The 20,020-nt window shown below is 40.0% G+C and overlaps 1 protein-coding gene across 1 annotated transcript in view; it reads right to left on the bottom strand.

Moving 5' to 3' along the window:
- Positions 1 to 20,020, bottom strand: part of dis3l.L (DIS3 like exosome 3'-5' exoribonuclease) — a gene marked incomplete at its 5' end in the record, with an annotated part of 32,693 nt that overhangs the window by 5,293 nt on the left and 7,380 nt on the right. Inside the window, 11 exon segments of the mRNA NM_001092552.1 lie at positions 587 to 741; positions 1,281 to 1,808; positions 1,950 to 2,042; positions 5,586 to 5,830; positions 6,488 to 6,649; positions 7,932 to 8,101; positions 8,199 to 8,375; positions 14,712 to 14,790; positions 14,878 to 15,054; positions 16,002 to 16,137; positions 16,224 to 16,352. Of these exon segments, the coding sequence (NP_001086021.1) occupies positions 587 to 741; positions 1,281 to 1,808; positions 1,950 to 2,042; positions 5,586 to 5,830; positions 6,488 to 6,649; positions 7,932 to 8,101; positions 8,199 to 8,375; positions 14,712 to 14,790; positions 14,878 to 15,054; positions 16,002 to 16,137; positions 16,224 to 16,352 (2,051 nt within the window).

The raw sequence follows: 20,020 nt of genomic DNA, 5'->3' as shown, positions 1-20,020 counted from the left end.
AATTCAAGAGTTAAAGAATGGACACAGAAAATATTATAGAGATGAAGTTGTCCCGAAGATTATAAGATGCTGAAATTCCCAGAGCCTTAGAGTAAAAGAGATTTGAAGAAATGAATGCCGCACCACTTGGCTACAATTATCTTTTCTGCTGATCTGTTATTCAAAGGTTAAAAAGAGAAGGATTGTTCAATAAATTTATATAAAAAAATTCTTAGGCTTGCCGGTGCACATTTCACATAACGCTTTCTCAAGGCAAATGGGTTCAGTTACGTGTCAATTTAAGGCTTCCGCATGTGATGTCAATACATCTCACCCAATCCCCCAAGAGAGGGAGGGGATGTCCCAACTTGACCTGACTTCTCGGGAAGGTAGAAGGGTTGCCATGGAGACCAAGTGATGCATATGTACCAAAGATGCACCTAAATTAGGGGATCGCCATGAAAAATCATCATTCTATACTGAAATTGTTTAAAATGCAGATGCAACACGGTCTACTGTTGCCTGGCATTATATATATATATATTTCCTTCTGTGCCTGTTCCTTAAGTAAGAATTGAAAAATAAATGCAAAGTTTGTCTTGTTCACCATAGTGATAGAACTCATCCTCTGTGTATGAGCCTGTAGAGAAGTACCGAGCATTAGACATAGCCTGTGTAGCCATCATTCGCAACAGCTGGTTCACCAAAGGATCAGAAGGGTCATGTGCTTGGTCAAGTGAATCTGCAAGAGCTTTATTAGATCTGTCAGAGAAACAAACTGATGTAAACGTCATGAAAATGTGGGACCAGTTGTTCAAATCTGCCGATAGGCCCTGATAATAAAATAGATGTTGGCTAAAGGTGGCCATACATGGATAGATCCGCTCGTTTGGCGATGTCGCCAAACGAGCGGATCTCCCTCAGATATGCCCATCTTGAGGTGGGCAATATCGGGCTGATCCCATCGTGGGCCCTAGGGCCCAACGATCGGATCCTAGCGTTCCCAAACGGGCGGTCGGATCGCGGGACCACATCAACGAACAGATGCGGCCGCGATCCGACGGGATTTTTAATCCCATCCGATCGAGATCTGGCTGACTTTCGGCCAGATCTAGATCGGGGAAGCCCGTCGGGGGCCCCCATACACGGGCCAATAAGCTGCCGACTCTGTCTGTCGGCAGCTTTTATCGGCCCGTGTATGGCCACCTTTATCCGCAAGGCATTAGATATTTGTCCGTCACACTTTCCCTTTAATCCAATTAACCTACATCACCAGGGGGTGTCTGGAGAACAGATTTTACCTTGTATCAATGGAAAATCCTCTGGCCTTTGCACACTCCTTTAGCTCTTGGAAGAATTCCTGGCGAGGTGGGGGGTGAAGGCGTAGCAGTGCATGCTGAGGGTAACTCTCCCAAATCTTCTTGGCCACCCAGTGATTGGCTAAGATCATACACTCTGCAATGGTCTCATGCACCTGAAGGGGCTGCTTAGGGACAAGGTCATCGATGCTGTGTTTCTCTCCAAGCTGGACACGGACCTCTACTCCTTCCAGTTCTAAAGCCCCGCTCATGTTTCTCCGCATTCTGGTGGCATGAGCTACCTCAGTCATCTTGCCCACTGCCCACAGTAGCTGTTGTAGCCGAGCTGGGTCCTGCTTTAGTGAATGCAATTCCTTTTCAGTACTCAGAGGCTCAAGGTCCCCATCCAACAACTGTTGTGCCACCTCATAACTGAGCTTGTACGAGGAGCGAATAATTGTCCTGCCATACCATACTCTTCGGATCTCATACGTACTGCAGTCCATTTCCCAAATTACACTTACTGCATACCTGCCCATAAAGCAACAGATGAGATTTTAATTAAAATAAACACTCATGTTACATGCAGCCTTTTTATATGGAAGTTTTCCTCAGAAGAAAGTTTGAAGGAAAAAAATTGGAAACTAAGCTTAAAGGATCAGAGACTGTTACCTGTCCACTGCTCCAAGAAGAGAGCAGAGATCAGCACTCAAGATTAGCGGAAGCATGTCATTGCGTCTGTCTGCAAGGTAATATGTAGTAGCCCTGCATGGAGAGAAAAAATAATTGTATTTAATAAAAGAAAATAAATACACTGAGCATGTTCCGGGGATGCCATAGGTAGTGAGGAAGTTATAACAGTGGCAATAATATGTGCTTGCTAGTACAAACATGGAACGAAAACAAAAAAGCACACAAACTGTGAGTTGCTATTATCATTTTGTGCACAGGCAGATGGGAAGTTAGTTTATAGAATATAGGGAAATGAAGATTTGCAGCATCAAAAATGGGGTACAAGAGGGCTTGCTAATACATTTAAGTTCTGAAAATTGATATAAGTAACCTGGATAGGCAACCATAATGAAAATAATGAGTAAAAAAAAAAAAACTATGGAGAGTGTGAGAACCATCCAAAAATTCAGTCAGTAGTTAAAATAATTCAAAAAGTTAAAATTTACAAGGAAAAAAGGAGAGCCATACGTATTTAGTGCTTAACAGCATTTATTCATAGGCTCATAAAAGGTAATATGTTGAGAATAGGTCCCCAGTAAGGGAATAGGAAAAGCAAGGTGAAGTAGCACAGGGGATGATATAAAGGGATCTTCGCAACAAAACAGAAGAGAGGTGTTTCGGGGTAGTGCACTTATACAAGATGAAGCAAGAAGAGTAATAGTGTTATACTAAGTGAAAAGTAACAAAATCATTTTAAGGTATAAGGGGTTAAATGAAAAGGCATATGGAGATGGGAATCAAACAGGATGGTGCAAATAAAAGAGTGGACGATTACAGTAAAAGAAGAAAAACAGGCCAAAAATGGACACAGAAAAGTAAAGAATAACGTATAGAGTCACAAGTACATTGATCACAGATTATCAGATTTAGAAATACAATGCTAGTTCTTGCCAGGGAATGGAATACAGACTGGGATTAAACAACATGAGAATGAAGAGTGCTCAGCTACATCAATCTGCAACAAGCTCAAGTGATATACCAGAATGATGTGCCTTATCTGCTCTGTTGTAGCCATGTTCCAGTAACAGCATATAAAAGGCTTAAACCAGTGCTGTCCAACTGGCGGCCCACTGGGTGCCCTTGTGTGCCATACATAGCCTGCCCTATGCTCTCTATGTGTGCCATACTCTGCCTGCCCTATGCTCTCTGTGGGACATGAGCCTGGTAGGGTTTGTTCTGGGGGTTGTTAGCATTTGGAAATTGTTGTTAGGGGCCCTTAAGAGTTTAATCATGTGCTGGGGGAGGTGTTATCCACAGGGGAGACTTATGGATTTAAGTGTATGTTTTAATATAACTTACATTTTTCACATATGAATGATATCCCTGCAGTTTGTTTTTTTGTGAATTAATGTGAATATGGTAGTAAAAATTCTTATGGCAACATGGGTGTGGTCTAAAAAGTGTCTGGCTTCCTTTATTGGCCCTCCGCCATGTAGGCCAAAAAAAAATCTGGCCCTCTGAACCACAGAAGTTGGACAGCACTGGCTTAAACTATGAGCTTCTGAGCAGAACTAAATGCCTCAGATCTATCTACAAGTAGAACAGCAGTAACAGGTCATAGCCTGAAAGGCATGCTTGCTGCCTACATAGAATAGACTTATTTTTGACCTATACAATCATATATGAATATACACACATATTATAAAGAATATTATACCTATTTCTGTACACACATATTATAATCACACTTATACATAAATATAGACATAATACCCAATTCTTGATTTTGAGCTCTTGAGCTTACGTGTGGATCTATGATCGACTGTGAATTGCCCCACAGCCTGTATATATATATATATATATATATATATATATATATATATATATATATATATATATATATATATATATATATATATATATATATATATATATATATACAGTGGTGTGAAAAACTATTTGCCCCCTTCCTGATTTCTTATTCTTTTGAATGTTTGTCACACTTAAATGTTTCTGCTCATCAAAAACCGTTAACTATTAGTCAAAGATAACATAATTGAACACAAAATGCAGTTTTTAAATGAAGGTTTACGTTATTAAGGGAGAAAAAAAACTCCAAATCTACATGGGCCTGTGTGAAAAAGTGATTGCCCCCCTTGTTAAAAATAACTTAACTGTGGTTTATCACACCTGAGTTCAATTTCAAAGGTTATAAAGCCATTTCTAAAGCTTTGGGACTCCAGCGAACCACAGTGAGAGCCATTATCCACAAATGGCAAAAACATGGAACAGTGGTGAACCTTCCCAGGAGTGGCCGGCCGACCAAAATTACCCCAAGAGCGCAGAGACAACTCATCCGAGAGGCCACAAAAGACCCCAGGACAACATCTAAAGAACTGCAGGCCTCGCTTGCCTCAATTAAGGTCAGTGTTCACGACTCCACCATAAGAAAGAGACTGGGCAAAAACGGCCTGCATGGCACATTTCCAAGGCGCAAACCACTTTTAAGCAAAAAGAACTTTAAGGCTCGTCTCAATTTTTCTAAAAAACATCTAAATGATTGCCAAGACTTTTGGGAAAATACCTTGTGGACCGACGAGACAAAAGTTGAACTTTTTGGAAGGTGCGCGTCCCGTTACATCTGGCGTAAAAGTAACACAGCATTTCAGAAAAAGAACATCATACCAACAGTAAAATATGGTGGTGGTAGTGTGATGGTCTGGGGTTGTTTTGCTGCTTCAGGACCTGGAAGACTTGCTGTGATAGATGGAACCATGAATTCTACTGTCTACCAAAAAATCCTGAAGGAGAATGTCCGGCCATCTGTTCGTCAACTCAAGCTGAAGCGATCTTGGGTGCTGCAGCAGGACAATGACCCAAAACACACCAGCAAATCCACCTCTGAATGGCTGAAGAAAAACAAAATGAAGACTTTGGAGTGGCCTAGTCAAAGTCCTGACCTGAATCCTATTGAGATGTTGTGGCATGACCTTAAAAAGGCGGTTCATGCTAGAAAACCCTCAAATAAAGCTGAATTACAACAATTCTGCAAAGATGAGTGGGCCAAAATTCCTCCAGAGCGCTGTAAAAGACTCGTTGCAAGTTATCGCAAACGCTTGATTGCAGTTATTGCTGCTAAGGGTGGCCCAACCAGTTATTAGGTTCAGGGGGCAATTACTTTTTCACACAGGTTTGGATTTCTTTTCCCCCTAAATAATAAAAACCCTCATTTAAAAACTGCATTTTGTGTTTACTTGTGTTATCTTTGACTAATAGTTAAATGTGTTTGATGATCAGAAACATTTTGTGTGACAAACATGCAAAAGAATAAGAAATCAGGAAGGGGGCAAATAGTTTTTCACACCACTGTATATTCAGATGTGATAAACAAACCCCAGCCTAGCAGCAATGTGATTAGTATTAGAGTGGATGCATTTTTTCACAACAGTCCAGCTGCTCTGTTCGACTATATTAAATTAATTATTATTATTTATTATTTCTGAACTATATATAAGCCAGTGGCTACTGGATGACATTTGTGTCGTGGTACTTGGTGCTACAATTTAGCCACAGGTTTTGACCATTACCATTGCAAGACATAAGTTTGAGGTTTGGTGCTAAATTTATGTCAAATACCTGGACCGAGCTTCGATGTCTGTGTAAGTATTATGCTGCACAAAGTGTGTGACGTCTGCAATGTGCACTCCTAGCTCCAAGTCCCCACTGGGTAGCACACGAATGGATAGTGCATCATCCACATCCTCACAGCCCTTTGGATCAATACTGAACACCAAGTGAGTTTCCCGCAGATCCAAACGGCCGCCCTCTTCTGGATTTACCTGCCACGGACTCTCAGGAGTGTTTGCGGGCATCTCTGCTAGCTATGGAACGAGATGATTAACACAGCTCATGGCATTAGTTGTTTTGCTTTAATTACAGATATAAATTAAACTAGAAAATAAAGTCCTTGTGTAATTTACACTATTTTGGATTCAGCCTAACCCCCGAATCCTTCACAAAAGATTTGGCCAAATACCGAACCGAATCGTTGCATATGCAAATTAGGGGTGGGAAAAGGAAAACATTTTTTAATTCCTTGTTTTGTGACAAATAGTCACACTATTTCCCTCCCCGCCCCTTATTTACATTTGCAAATTAGGATTGGGTTCAGCCTGGCAGAAGGATTCGCCGAATCCGAATCCTGCTGAATAAGGTCGGATTCTGGCTGAATCTCGAACCGAATCCTGGATTCGGTGCATCCCTAAGTTACACTTTTGTCTGTAAATGGTAAGGTCTGTTTCCCATTAACCAGGCACTTCTGAATGAGACATTCTGTAAACCTCCAAAGTCATATCAACTTTTCATAACAAAAATAGTCAGTATTACAATATTCATTCTCCAACTTTACAAAGAACTTAATGATAATGTCGCAAACACATATACCATACATTACTTGTGTCATGGATACTTTACTGTGAAAGGGTGATGCTTCCTTGTTACAGTTTGACATGCAGCCCAATAGAACAGTAAACACAAACCTGAGCTTCAGAGAAGGGGTTCAAACTAATACTGTTCTCCACCAGAATAGTTGCAATTTCAGCCTCTAGATTTCCAGCACGTCCTAGGGCTCGCACAAAGTGTCCATTAGGATAGAGTGAATTAGATTCCCAAGAGTCTATCCTCACCACAACCCTGTAATTCTGAGCACGGGTAAATAAAGAGAAGAAGAAGGGAAAGTGTAAAAGGTTTAATCTGTATGAAAGACAATGACAAAAAATAAAGCTACCATCTAAATACAATTTTTCAAAATATAGTTTCCTACCTGGATTGGCTCAATGGATTCATAGCTGGCAAATTACTGCTCAAGAATGGCTGCCAGGCAGAGGGTTACAGCTATTTCTGTCTCAATAGTGTTGATTAAGTGCTTCTAACCGACCCAACATGCTCAGAACACATGTACTTTGTGCCCTGACTGAAACATAAGGGACTCCTTTGTCTACCACAGTCTTAAAATGGCCATAGATGTTGAGATTTTTAAAAGATCAGATCCTCATCGTGAGACCACGATTTTCTCGGAACGATCGTATGAATTGACCATCAACTAAAAAGACCAATTTGCCAGGAATACAAAGGGGAGCTGCCTGTTTGGCCCTGCAAACATAGATAGATTGCACTGGGATCGATAAAGATTTTTTAACCTGGGCGATCAATTTCCTGACAGATGTCAGCCGAGAAATCGTAAGATGTACGATCGTTCAAATCCCACTAACCGCACGCTAATTTCGAAGGATTGGTCGGACTTCCCTAAAAATCGGTCCTTCGGGCAAGAAGAATCGTCGCGTCTATGGGGAGCTTCAGACAATAATCTCTAATGTATATTATACAATTCCATGGAATTTTAAAGCTGGCCATACATGGGGTGATCCGCTCATTTGGCCAAACAAGCACATCTCTCTCCCATATGCCCACCTTGACTTAATCTGTTGGCAGTTTATATTAGCATATATGGGGATCTTAAAGGAAAAGAAACATCAAAAAATGAAAGTGTTTTAAAGTAAGGAAAATATCCTGAACTGTTGCCCTGCACTGGTAAAACTGATGTGTTTGCTTCAGCAACACTACTATACAGTAGTTCATATAAATAAGCTGCTGTGTAGCAATGGTGGAACTTGAAAAAAGGCTATATGGCACAGGATAAATAATGGATAACAGATAACACCATTATGTTCTACAGAGTTTATCTGCTGTGTAACCTGAGCCTTTTCTCCTTTGAATGGCTGCCCCCATTGCTACACAGCAGATTATTTATATAAACAATAGCAGTGTTTCTGAAGCAAACACATCAGTTTTACCAGTGCAGGGCAACACTGCATTATATTTTTATTACTTTAAAACTCTTATTTTTTTATGTTACTGTACCTTTAATTGATGTAAGAAAGTGAACAACAGTTGAACAGTAGAAGACATGAACATGCGGTGTACCTGTAAAGCCTCTGCTTGCTGAGTGCTTATTCTTATTTTGGGAATTCTGTAGTCCCAGGGCATAACAAGGACCTTCTGGGTGTTTTTACCCTGGGTTTCAGTGTCCTCTTTAGCTGGGAAAGTTACCACATAATCTCTCCAGTTCCGCTGCATGATTCCCACCACACGACCTGAGAAGAATTACAATGAATTTGGCTTTGATAAGAGTCAAACTTGCAGAAAGTTTTCAGGTATCTTATTTGGAATTTCCTTTGCAAGTCTTATCACCTGTTGGCATAACCTCAGCCTGCATATCCCCCACTTTCTCATCCGTTTCATTCTCGCACAGAGCTCCAGTTCTCCCCTTCCATTCAGACTTCGGAAGCAACTCCACTGCCACCAAATCTCCATGGATTGCTCTGTTCCGTGGCTTGGTTCCATGGATAAAAATGTCACTCTGAATATCTATAATAGAAGTGAAATTCAGCCTCAGTTAAAAGCATCTAATCTACAAAACCGGGAAACAGAACAGTGCTCAGGCTCAAGACATTCACCCCCAATTGATATGTGAGAAGCAACTTAATATTGTAGAGTAGAGAAAATCATTAGTACTAATAACCTATAATAAGTATGGGATCTATTTTCTACAAGTCTGTTATCCACAAGCCTGCAAAAAAAATGGCTATGCCAATTCCCATAGTGTCCACCAGTTTCACTAATATAAATCAACTGTTTGCATGGCAGAACTGGAACAGTCAGTGTGAAAAGGGTTAAATCAAACATTCAATGTGCTTTTTTAAAATATGATTTGTATCGATATTAAAAACAGTTAAAACCATAAAATGTAAGGGATATGAATCTCTTGAGTTGCTTTGCAGAAGGCTGAAGATAACTTTAATAATGTAAGGGACTCCAAATCAATATATTAATAGACTGTGAGGTACAGAAAAGAACAGAAAGTGGATTATGGCAAGAAATAAACTGCTAAATCTGTAAACAAGAGCTACAGAAATGATATCACTGGAGTAAAGCACCGGTTAAACCATAATACCTTATGTTTTATCTTTGGGTATCTGCCTGATGGGAATATTAAGGGGAAAGTGTAGAATTATCTTCCTCCTGCTTTAATTTCCCTGGCTACCATAAATGTATTAAAGAATACTCTTGCAGTATCAGGCTTGCCAAAACTACAACTATCTCCAAATCAACAATCTTCAGATTCATCTAAATTGAAATCATCCAAACCTACAAAAATTTACTTATTTTGCCTTTTAGAAAGAACATACATAATTAAAAAAAATATCATGTTAGGTTGTAGTGTGTTATGGTGAACCACCCCTTTAAGGGTCAGGGCACACAGGCAGATTCAGGGAGATAAGTCGCCCCTGGAGACAAATCTCCTCTTCTTGGGGCGATTAATCTTCCCGAACTGCCTCCCTGCCAGCTAAAATGCAAATCTTAGGGGAAGTTCGGGTAGATTAGTTGCCCCGAAGAAGAGGAGATTCATTGCCAGTCGATTAATCTCCCTGAATCTGCTTGTATGCCCTGACCCTTAAAGGAGAAGGAAACCTAGTCGGCGCAATAACCCTCCCCCCCTCCCGTGTGTTGCCCACCCTCCCTCCTCCCCCCTGGCCTACCTGTCCCGCTGGGCAAATGCCCCTAACTTGTTATTTACCCTTCTGCGCAGGTCCAGTCAACGGAGTTCACCGACGCCATCTTCTTCCACGCGATCTTCTTTCTGCTTCGACCGGCGCATGCGCAGTAGGAGCATTTCGCCGGTACGATCTACTGCGCATACGCCAAAAGTCACGAATCGGAAAACTTTGTGACTTTTGGCGCATGCGCAGTAGATCCGTACCAGCGAAATGCTCCTACTGCGCATGCGCCAAAACGCCGGTCAAAGCAGGAAGAAGATCGCGTGGAAGAAGATGGTGCCTGTGAACTCTGTGGACTGGGCCTGCACAGAAGGGTAAGTAACAAGTTAGGGGCATTTGCCCAGCGGGACAGGTAGGCCAGGGGGGAGGAGGGAGGGTGGGCAACACACGGGAGGGGGGGAGGGTTTTTGCGCCGACTGGGTTTCCTTCTCCTTTAAGGAGAAGGTATAATTACTAGTGCGAAATGTTAGCCATCTGCCAGTGATTATAATTGGTTACCCGATACCCTGAGCTGGTGCTCCTGTTTGTTGAAAACTGCACTGGCCCAGGTACACCTGTAGGAGCAGGGCCGGGCCACGCCGCACGGGCGCCCTAGGCAAGCAGTGCCGGCACACGCCAGCCAAGCGCGGGTTCCCATGCGCAAATTGGCACTCATGTGCCCAACCGTTTCTACCCTTCTCTTCTTTCTGCGCATGTGTGAGCGCCGATTAGCACATGCGCAGAAAGAAGGGCTGAAACGGTCGGGCAGAGAGGGGACTGCACGTGAGCGCCGATTCGCGCATACGCATGATCGCAGAAAGAAGAAAAGGGCAGAGACAGTTGTGCAGAGATGGGAACGGACTGGGGGTAGGCGACAAAGGAGGTACGTGCCTGGGGCCCCCCAGCTTTGCGCCCTAGGTACGTGCCTACTCTGCCTACCCCTTGGCCCCGCCCTGTGTAGGAGGATCTTCTTTGTTCTGTATGCTGGGTGCGCATGAGCAGTAAATTTTAAAAAAAGCTGAACTTAAAGCCAAAAAGCCTTTTTTTTTTTTATTGCTCTGTGGTGCTCCAATAGAAGTACCCCAGATCGGTGCAGTTTTCTGCTACTTGGAGCACTGGCCTGGGATATCAGCTAAGCAATTATAATCGCTTGGATGTGCCTAACATCTGCCATCCCCCCAATGATTATATCTTTACTTAAAGGGTTTGTTCACCTTCAAACTCCTAGTTGTTTTCAGATAGCTCAGCAGAAACAACTTTTTCCAATCACTTTCTATGTGTGACGGTTTTTCTAATACTGAAGTGTAATTTTTCATCTTCTAAAGCAGCTCGGAACTGTTCTAAATTCATACATTAGTTGATACATTTCTTATCTTTGTACCTGCTAAGCAGAATCGCTGAGTTTAAAGGGGAACTCCACACAATCAAAAACCAGACTTTTTGTGATTTTTAATGGTTTAGAAGAGTTTTCTAACTCTAAAGAGTTATATAAAGTCTAGCCCCCTGCTCTCCTGCTGATCTGTCTGACTACTTTGCTGAGCTGCCTGACTACTACCTACTGTTGTAGTAATAGACGGCACCAATCATTGGTATGTTGTCTTAAAATGCCTTTATTGGGACATAGGCTCTGACCCCAAACACCCGGGTGTTTGGGGTCAGAGCCTATGTCCCAATAAAGGCATTTTAAGACAACATACCAATGATTGGTGCCGTCTATTACTACAATTTGAATTGATGAACGGATTGGAAACCGTTGGACGTGCATCATACTAAAGTACTTTGGAGGTGAGGGTACTGACTGTGAAAATTGTGAAATTGACTACTACCTACTACCTGGTACTTTGTATCAACAGCCAGCTGTCAATCTGAATCATCCAAACCCCACATTTCCCTGCACATGTGATTTCAATGAGGAAAGGAAAATCAGTGCAATGCATTGTGGGTTATGTAGTTCCTGCATGCTGTCTGTAAGCTGTGGAGAAGTTGTTACAATTTGTAACATCAGTGTTTAGTCCCTCCTTCCCTGCCAGGATTTCAAATGATGCAGAAAGAGAAGAACTGTTAAACAGCTGGATTTCAGCATAGAAAATGGCATTTATTCATAGAATCAGAACACTGTGATGGGTATATTAAGGGTTTGTGTGTTATGTGGGCCTCTTTATTACATTTTGGCTTGGAAGTAGGAATTCCCCTTTAATTAAAGGCAGTTGTTAGAATTGATACAATAGTTGCTAATACTCCAGAGAAGCTGCTGAAATATGTATCAACTAAATATTGCAACAGTTGTAACAGTTCAGAATCTGCACCTGAATTGAGACTCAAAATTTTAGTTCACAGCCCATAGGTTAAGAATTCCTGATAAGTTCTAAGCGTAACCCAATAGTGACCATTTATTAATAGTGATTCTTTAACTATTTAAACTCTAATAAAGTGAATCAGCATAACACAAAAATACATGTGCAGCCCCCTATAAATACATATTCATGATTTCTCCCTCCAAAGAAAATTTAAAACCAGCATGGCTGACAAAAAAAACCTGTGTTAATAAACAATTTCTTAAATATGATCATTGGCACTTGTTATTTACAGAGAACTACATAGGCAATTTAGAATATGGCTGCAGATCTATAAATGCAGATAACCGCTAATGCAGCCATTAAACTTACCGTGAGAGAAGTAATGTCCCATTTCCCAAATGATTACAAGACTGTAGATAACCATTATTGTTAGCACATAGCTGCAGCAGTAAAAGGCTTAGGATTGAGTGGTGCCCAGAGCGATATAATGGCGGATAATCAGCCCAGACTAATGAAATATATTACTCAGTGTTTGCTACCTATATGTCACTGAGTGATCATCATTTGGCAGCAATAATGTACTTACAGACTTAAAATATCTCAACTCAGTTGGCACAGAGCAATGAAAAGACAGAATGAGCAACCGACGCAGCAAGAAACTTTATTGGATCTCTCCAAGAAAAACATTCATTTCATAGAACGTGCAAATCTGCACTGCTGCCAAAATACCAGGAATCCCCGGTGACAAAAAAAACATGGGATCATGCAAAGTATAGGTCACAAAAGGCTGCTACACATCACAGAGGGGTTTAAACCCTGTATATCCGATTCATGGGAAAGTAAGAAACTCTGCCTTGATAAACAATATACTTCATTGCACGTATTTGACTAAACTAATGTTCAGTCTTTCACAGGTTATTCTGGGACTTGAAGTCTTTCTGCTTTCCACGGTAGGTAGTAGAGTTCAAGTGCCAGAATCCATTACTTCGACACGATGCAAGGTGAGCGAGGGGTTGAATGACTGCAAGCCTTGCCCAGGGCAGGGAAATTGTACAATAAGAAAAAGGAGGCAGTTGAAAACTCAACAGTATTTTAAGGTGGTCGAGATGCTCCAGCCCCAGACCCTCAGCTGAGGGAAGAGGACAAGCTGTAACAATGCAAAAAATGGAGGTATTGGGTACTCAAAGGACAGGCCACCAAAAAATAATAATAATAAAAAAGTAGAGAAACCATTCTTTATACCTGCATATGTAAGGCCTTGCATTTCATGCCTAAAAGGCGCTTAATTATATTAAACACATAAAGCTTTAGATGGTATAAAGACTTTTCTACTTTTTTATTTATACTTTTTGATGGCCTGTCTGTGGATCCTTTCAGTGCCCAATACCTACATTTGTTGCAGGGCGGGGAAATCGTCCCTGCGAGCTAGCGGAAAACTAGAATGGTTTTTCAAATAACACACACACACACCAGGGAAAATAAGTGTTGAATATGTTAACGATTTTCTCAGTAAATATATTTCTAATGGGGCTATTGACATGAAATTTATATCAGATGTCAGTGTAAGTAATCCAAACATACAAAGAAATCAAAACAAATAAACCCATTAATTATGCTAGAGAGAGAGTATTACATAATCTGAATGATTTCATGGAAAAATGGGGAGTATTTCCCCCTTTAAAAGGGATGTTCACCTTTGATTTAAAGGGATATGGTCATGGGAAAACATGTTTTTTTTCAAAACACATCAGTTAATAGTGCTGCTCCAGTAGAATTCTGCACTGAAATCCATATCTCAAAAGAGCAAAAAAGTTTTTTTATATTTAATTTTTTCTGACATGGGGCTAGACATATTGTCCGTTTCCCAGCTGCCCCCAGTCATGTGACTTGTGCTCTGATAAACTTAATTCACTCTTTACTGCTGCACTGCAAGTTGGAGTGATGTCACACTCCCCCCCAGCAGCCTAACAACAGAACAATGAAAAGGTAACCAGATAACAGCTAGGTAGATCTAAGAACAGCACTTAATAGTAAAATCCAGGTCCCACTGGGACACATTCAGTTCCATTGAGTAGAAGAAACAACAGCCTGCCAGAAAGCCAAGACCAGGCAAAATGACCTGAGATGGCTGCCTACACACCAATATTACAACTAAAAAAAATACACTTGCTGGTTCAGGAATAACATTTAATATTGTAGAGTGAATTATTTGCAGTGTAAACAGTGTTATTTAGAAATAAAAACATCATAAAAATCATGACAGAATCCCTTTAACTTTAAGTATGATGTAGAGACTGATATTGTGAGAGAATTTGTAATTGCCTTTCAGTTTTTTTTTTATTGCTTGTGTTTTTTGAGTTATTTAGCTTTTTATTCAGTAGATCTCCACTTTGCAAATTGAGAAATCTGGTTAATAGAGTTCAAAGTACCCTAGCAACCATTCAATGATTTGAATAAGAGACTGGAATATGAATAGGAGAGGACCTGAATAGTAAAAGTATCAATAACAATAAATGTTTTGCCTTACATAGCATTTGTTTTTAGATGGGGTCAGTGTCCCCCGTTTTAAAGCTGGAAAGTGTCAGAAGGCGGCAAATAATTCAAAAACTACATAAAAATAAAAAAATAAAACAATGAAGACTAATCAGAAAGATGTATAGAACTGACTTCTATAACATACTAAAAATCAACTTAAAAGTGAACCATTCCTTTAAGCATAAACAGTGTTCCCTACAATGGTTTCCTTGGCTATCTCAAAATTCTTTGCGTCTCATGGGAGAAGTGCATTTCAGAATGCAATTTGTTAAAGAACATTATTAAATTAACAGTTTTATTAACAGTTTTATAAGCTTTAAAAGCTGCCAAAATACCTGTTTCTTTGCCTCCTAAGCCCTGAAGTCGTACAAATGATTCCAGTTGAGCTCTGTGCTTGTTCACACTGAGAACACCCTGGAGAAGAAAGAAAGTAGTAGATTTGAGTTACAGTGCAAACCTTTTGTTCCCAAATAACCTGCATTCTTATTGGCGAATCCCCACCTGTTTGTATCTGCCAGACTTGATGCCAGCCTCAAGAATTTCCAGCGGCAGATGCTCCGGATACTCTTTGCCATTACTCTCCCGGCTCTCTAACTTGCGCTCTAGATGGGTATCTCTTAGAGATTTATACAGCTCCAGGGCTCCTTTAAAATTGGGCCAAAAAGTCTCCAGGTAAATCTGTTTAAGAAGTATTAAAGCACTTTACCCTGCAGCACCGCATGATGCCAACTTTCCCATATTCATACAAATGTTTCTTTTTTAACAGCCAATATCAAGAAACGGATCAGAATCATATTGTAAAGCATTAATGTCTAACTACTTTCATATAGTGCCCCACGTAGCTGATATAAAATATTTAAATAATAAGGTCACACAAAGAGCTTTTGGGTAGTCTTGGACCAAAAAAATCTTTTGAAGGGCAGTATTAGGCTCACAGACCTCCAGTTAGACAGCACTGTTGTAACAATACATTATTTATTCTAGAGCAATTCTGAGGCTTGGGCTGCTGTTTTATGCTTTTTTTCTATTCCTTCTGATATATTTGCTACTGATTAATTATATTACGTAATTATATAATATTTAAACCGTAAGACAAATTTGCAGGCTGTTAGAATTTATATTTTGATAGCAAACAAATTCCCTTACTTCTCTCGAAAACGCATTGAAGTTAATGGGCATCAAGATTATTTTACAGAAAAGTAAATCACCGGCACAACGTGGGTAATACTAGCAGGGAGAACCCTTGCTAATTTATTGCGGATGCGTTGTTTAGGGGCGTAAACCCTTCATCAAGCACCGGGTATTCTTAATTCTCGGACAGCCAGGTTGTGCGAGGGTAATTCTTCTTTTTCCACCAAGATTATTTTGACACGAGCGACAATTTTTATACACGCAACTGTTTTGTTCAAAAGCATTAAAGTCAATGGGAGTCCGAATAATATTGGCGCAGGACAATTTTAATGCACACGACAATTCTGACGCGCGTGACATTTTTTTGTCGCAGTGAATTTTCGCTGCAGTTATGCAAAAACATTTGCGGGCTGGCGAAGTACGTAACTTTGCCATCACTATTCATTAGCACTTGTTCCTGCCTCTTCGATGAATACAGGGTCCCTCGGACTGACCTGAAAAGAGACCACATACACCTCTTGGGTCTCCGTGTTGTACTTCCCGATGACAGATTCATCTTCTGTGACCATAACGACAGGGATTTTCTTCTGACAGTGCTGATAGTACCACACACAGGAATTGTAGATGCACCTATGGAAGAGCATTAAGGATGACACAGTTACCTGGCAGTCACTCCATGAGGCACAAGTGTTGTGGACTTTGCCAAACTGAAGTACCTTGTTTGCCAGGCCAAAGCGGATTCTCCCATTTCTCTAGGGAGATAGGCATGGTTCTGGAACTCATTGGAGAACAAGATGCAGTCATGACGAGTGTCTCTAAGCAGAGAACACAACTTCTTGTATTGCCTGAAATACAGCACAATAAATCTAGCTGAGCCACAAACAAGAGGTCAGATAAAAAAAAACATCAAGCAAGCAAACAAAGAAATCAAAAGGAAAATAAAACATCACCACATACACGGCTATTAATTCTGCAGCTAAATATTCACAATGTTTCCTAGAACACGGTTTCTTCAGCAGGATGTTCATTGCACTTTGTAAAATGTTTGTCTTAATTATGGTCACATCCTAATGAAAATCATTACACAAATCACATTTGTTGGAGAGATAAAATGGATATTTATCACTCCTATGACCACTTTAAAGGTAAAACCCTGTCTGTAGAGTATATAATAAATGCTAGCCTCATAACCCAAGCTCTCCATGGCAAATGTGGTCAATATGTGCCAATGCAAGATGAACTGAATTTAAAATATATGAGGGGCATAAAAAATACTGTCTCTTGGCAGCAGAGGGTAGTTTATCTTTGCATAATGTAAGAAATTGTCATCTTGATTTTGTTATTTAATATGAAAGCTGTTGTTCAGGGAACTTACATGAAGCCCTGATTATCATAACAAAGGTTTTCCTGTGACTACTAAGACCTATGTCTGCTGTGGGGACCATAAAACTGATTGTGTATGTGAGAAAACTTGCTCAACAGGATGTAGGCAAGTTGGGGGTTTATCACAGCATCTTGGCAGTTGGGAAGGTTTCTATGGGGGCAGGTGAGAACCCAGGATAAAAGAACACGAGCAGACATGTGAAGGGGCTGGGCAGCAGAGAGGGAGCTGGGCAGCTGAGAGGAGGCAGCTAGAGAGCTGGAGAAGCCAGAGGAGCCTGGGACAAGACATGTGAGGAATGAAGACCAGAGGGGAAGGCAGAGATGAAGCCGAACTCTATTCCCCTGCCTTTTTGGTAACAACAATGTAGACTTGTGTAATGTGTAACTGTAAATATTGTAATTTTTGTTTAGTCTTAGTGTAATCATTTATGTAGAACAATCAATTGATTTATTTTACAATACATCACTTTACTATACGCTCATTGGTGTGGATTCATTGTCTGCTTGCTCAAAAGAACCAGAAACCCTAGTAAGTGGGTTGAGGTATATTATTAATATTGATATAATTTATGTTAATATTGATATAATATATATAGAAACGTATAAATGGCGATCCAGTGTAGGAGTTCAATGCATGGCATTTAATCCATATTTATGAGTGTGTAATATTGTGTAGTAAATTAATTGATTGTTTTGTGTTGTTTTAATTGTTGTTGTTAAAATAATCATGGAGGTTTTAGCTAAAAAGATGGCCATGGTCAAATGCTCAGGACAGATTGTTAAATGTATGCAAGGATCTCCAGATCCATGGGCTAAGGCTCAAGATTATGTTGCCAGGGCAATTCATGACAAATCTCTGTCTAAATCAAAGGGTAAAGGTGCACTGGTTTATGCTGCCTGTTGCATAGCAGAACAGTATAAAATGTTATATGTGCAAAAAGGGAATCTTGAAGAAAAGGTTCATTGTTTAAATGTTTTAGTAGATTCTCTAAAATTTTCTGTAGAAAATGCTGCTGCTATTAATGTTAGCAACCAGCAAACAACTGCAGAGTACAAGCAGGTTTGCATAGAGAATGAGCAGCTCAAACAAAGGCTGAGGGATGCAGAAAGTTTGGTTGCAACCTTCAAAGAAGCAGGGGCTGATCATTCAAATTGCAAATCTGAGATTAAACAGTTAAAGGCTCAGTTAGGAGCAAAAGATTGTGTAGTTTCTGCAGTTAAAGTAGAGAACACTGCTAAAAATGATAGAGATGTAACTGATGTGAAATGCATAAAAGACAGCAATATGAATTGTGAATTAGCAGTCAAAAGTAAAATGCTAAATGTGGATTGTTGTAGACAGGCCAAGACTCCTATAGTGACATTGAAATGTACAGAAAATAGGACTGCAGTACAAAAGCAGGATGTTCCTAAGGTACAGGTTTACAAACCTATTCAACCCAGGAAGCAGCCTGGCAGTGAAAGGGTGTTTGCCATAAAGGCTACCCACCCTGAGAAACAAAGTGTGTACAGTACAGATAAAAAATGTTCACAAAAGAAAGTGTTTAGATGCTATGCATGTTCCAGAGTTGGGCACATAGCAAGAAATTGTACCGTGCAATTTAACAACACGAACAATCATAAAAATGTTTACAATGGAAATGGAAGTTGGAAGTCCTCTAGGTGGGGATTCCAAAATAAAAGCAAGAGTTGGAATACATGGATTCCCTACCATGTTCTTAAAACTCAAAATGAAAGGCTGAGTGAAGAGAACTCAAGTCTGAAAAATGCATGGGGAAAATTTAACAATGAATTGGAGAGTCTCAAGATAGAGATTTCTCAAATGAAAAGAACAAAAGATGATGTAAATCAGTGTTAATGTCTTCTATGAGTTTGTTTTCCAGGTAACAGGATGGCAGATCACAAAAAGAAGAATTTCCAAACAATTCCCTTCCCCCTTTTATCTCAGGAAAAAAAAGAGTTATAGAGGACCTTACCTATTTGTTTTTTTCTTTTACTTTTTGTACTTAAGGAAAAGCCTCTAAATTGATATGGTACAGTCAGGTTTACCAAATTCTAAAATATTTTTGTTTTTAATAGTTAGAATTGCCTGCACTGTGGAGTTTTGAAATGGTTGCTGCTTTAGTCTACAGAAGAGTAAAAAGCACTGAGGCATATTTTGAATTTTATTTTTGGTGTATTTTTGCCTGAGTGACATTTTTGTTTTACTCTTGTTTCAGCAGCAACAGGTTATGAACATTTTTTTACATAGACTGCATGCTGCTTGATAACATCAGTATGTGTTTCTTAATCAAAGCAGTATTCACTCTATATTTTTTTTTCTTTTGATTTCTTTTTCAAAGTTTGTATGTCATTGTTTGTAGTTTATAATTATTTGCAGTTCTCAAGGTGGGGTGTTCAAAAAAAAAAAAAAGAAAAGAAAAACACTCCAATATACAGTCTACATGTTAAAAGTTACTAGAGCCTTCAGCAAATGTACAAGTGTCTTACATTGATATGCATGGGGTTATTTACATAACAGATCTGCGAGAGACAGCAGTTTACTTCTTGTGTTGTTCTTTTGTTGTTAAATAACTCTTGTGGGTGTTCTGTCCCAAATGATCTCTCTTCTGATAATAATGCTAATTTCTGTTTTGTTGGGTTGTGATAATCTGGTATGAAACTGATATAGAGATACTGAGACAAAGGCGAGAAACATCTCACTAGTGATTTGGCCAAGATAGTGCTGCACACTTTAGTGTAGTGTATCTTTTGAATTTCCTGAGGCCAGTATTGGCATTACATACACACCTATCACTGAATTGAGGTTCTCTTTCCAGCTATGCTGATTAATAAAATGTGTCGCAGACATTTACACCCTACCCTAAAATAATAAAATGTTTTCCCTGTGTGGTCGCTTTAATATGAAAACTGTGGTAAGCAGAAATGTGTTGGGTGTTGCAAACACCAAAGTGCAAAGACCCTGGTTTGTTAAAAGTAGAGGCCTAAAATGGGATCCAGCCCAGACCTGGGTGGAGCAGGGTCAGGTGGTAAGTGGGGCACAGACAAAGCAGCGCAATAAGCTGGATATTAAACCTCTAAAAGTTGGGGTGTGGGCTCATAACTGGCTGAAGGGTTATACATTATGAAT

This window comes from Xenopus laevis, chromosome 3L (genome assembly GCF_017654675.1).
Source record: "Xenopus laevis strain J_2021 chromosome 3L, Xenopus_laevis_v10.1, whole genome shotgun sequence".
NCBI classification, from domain to species: Eukaryota; Metazoa; Chordata; class Amphibia; order Anura; family Pipidae; genus Xenopus; species Xenopus laevis.
Note: the sequence above shows the minus strand (reverse complement) of the source record. Positions and strands in the feature narration are given on the sequence as shown.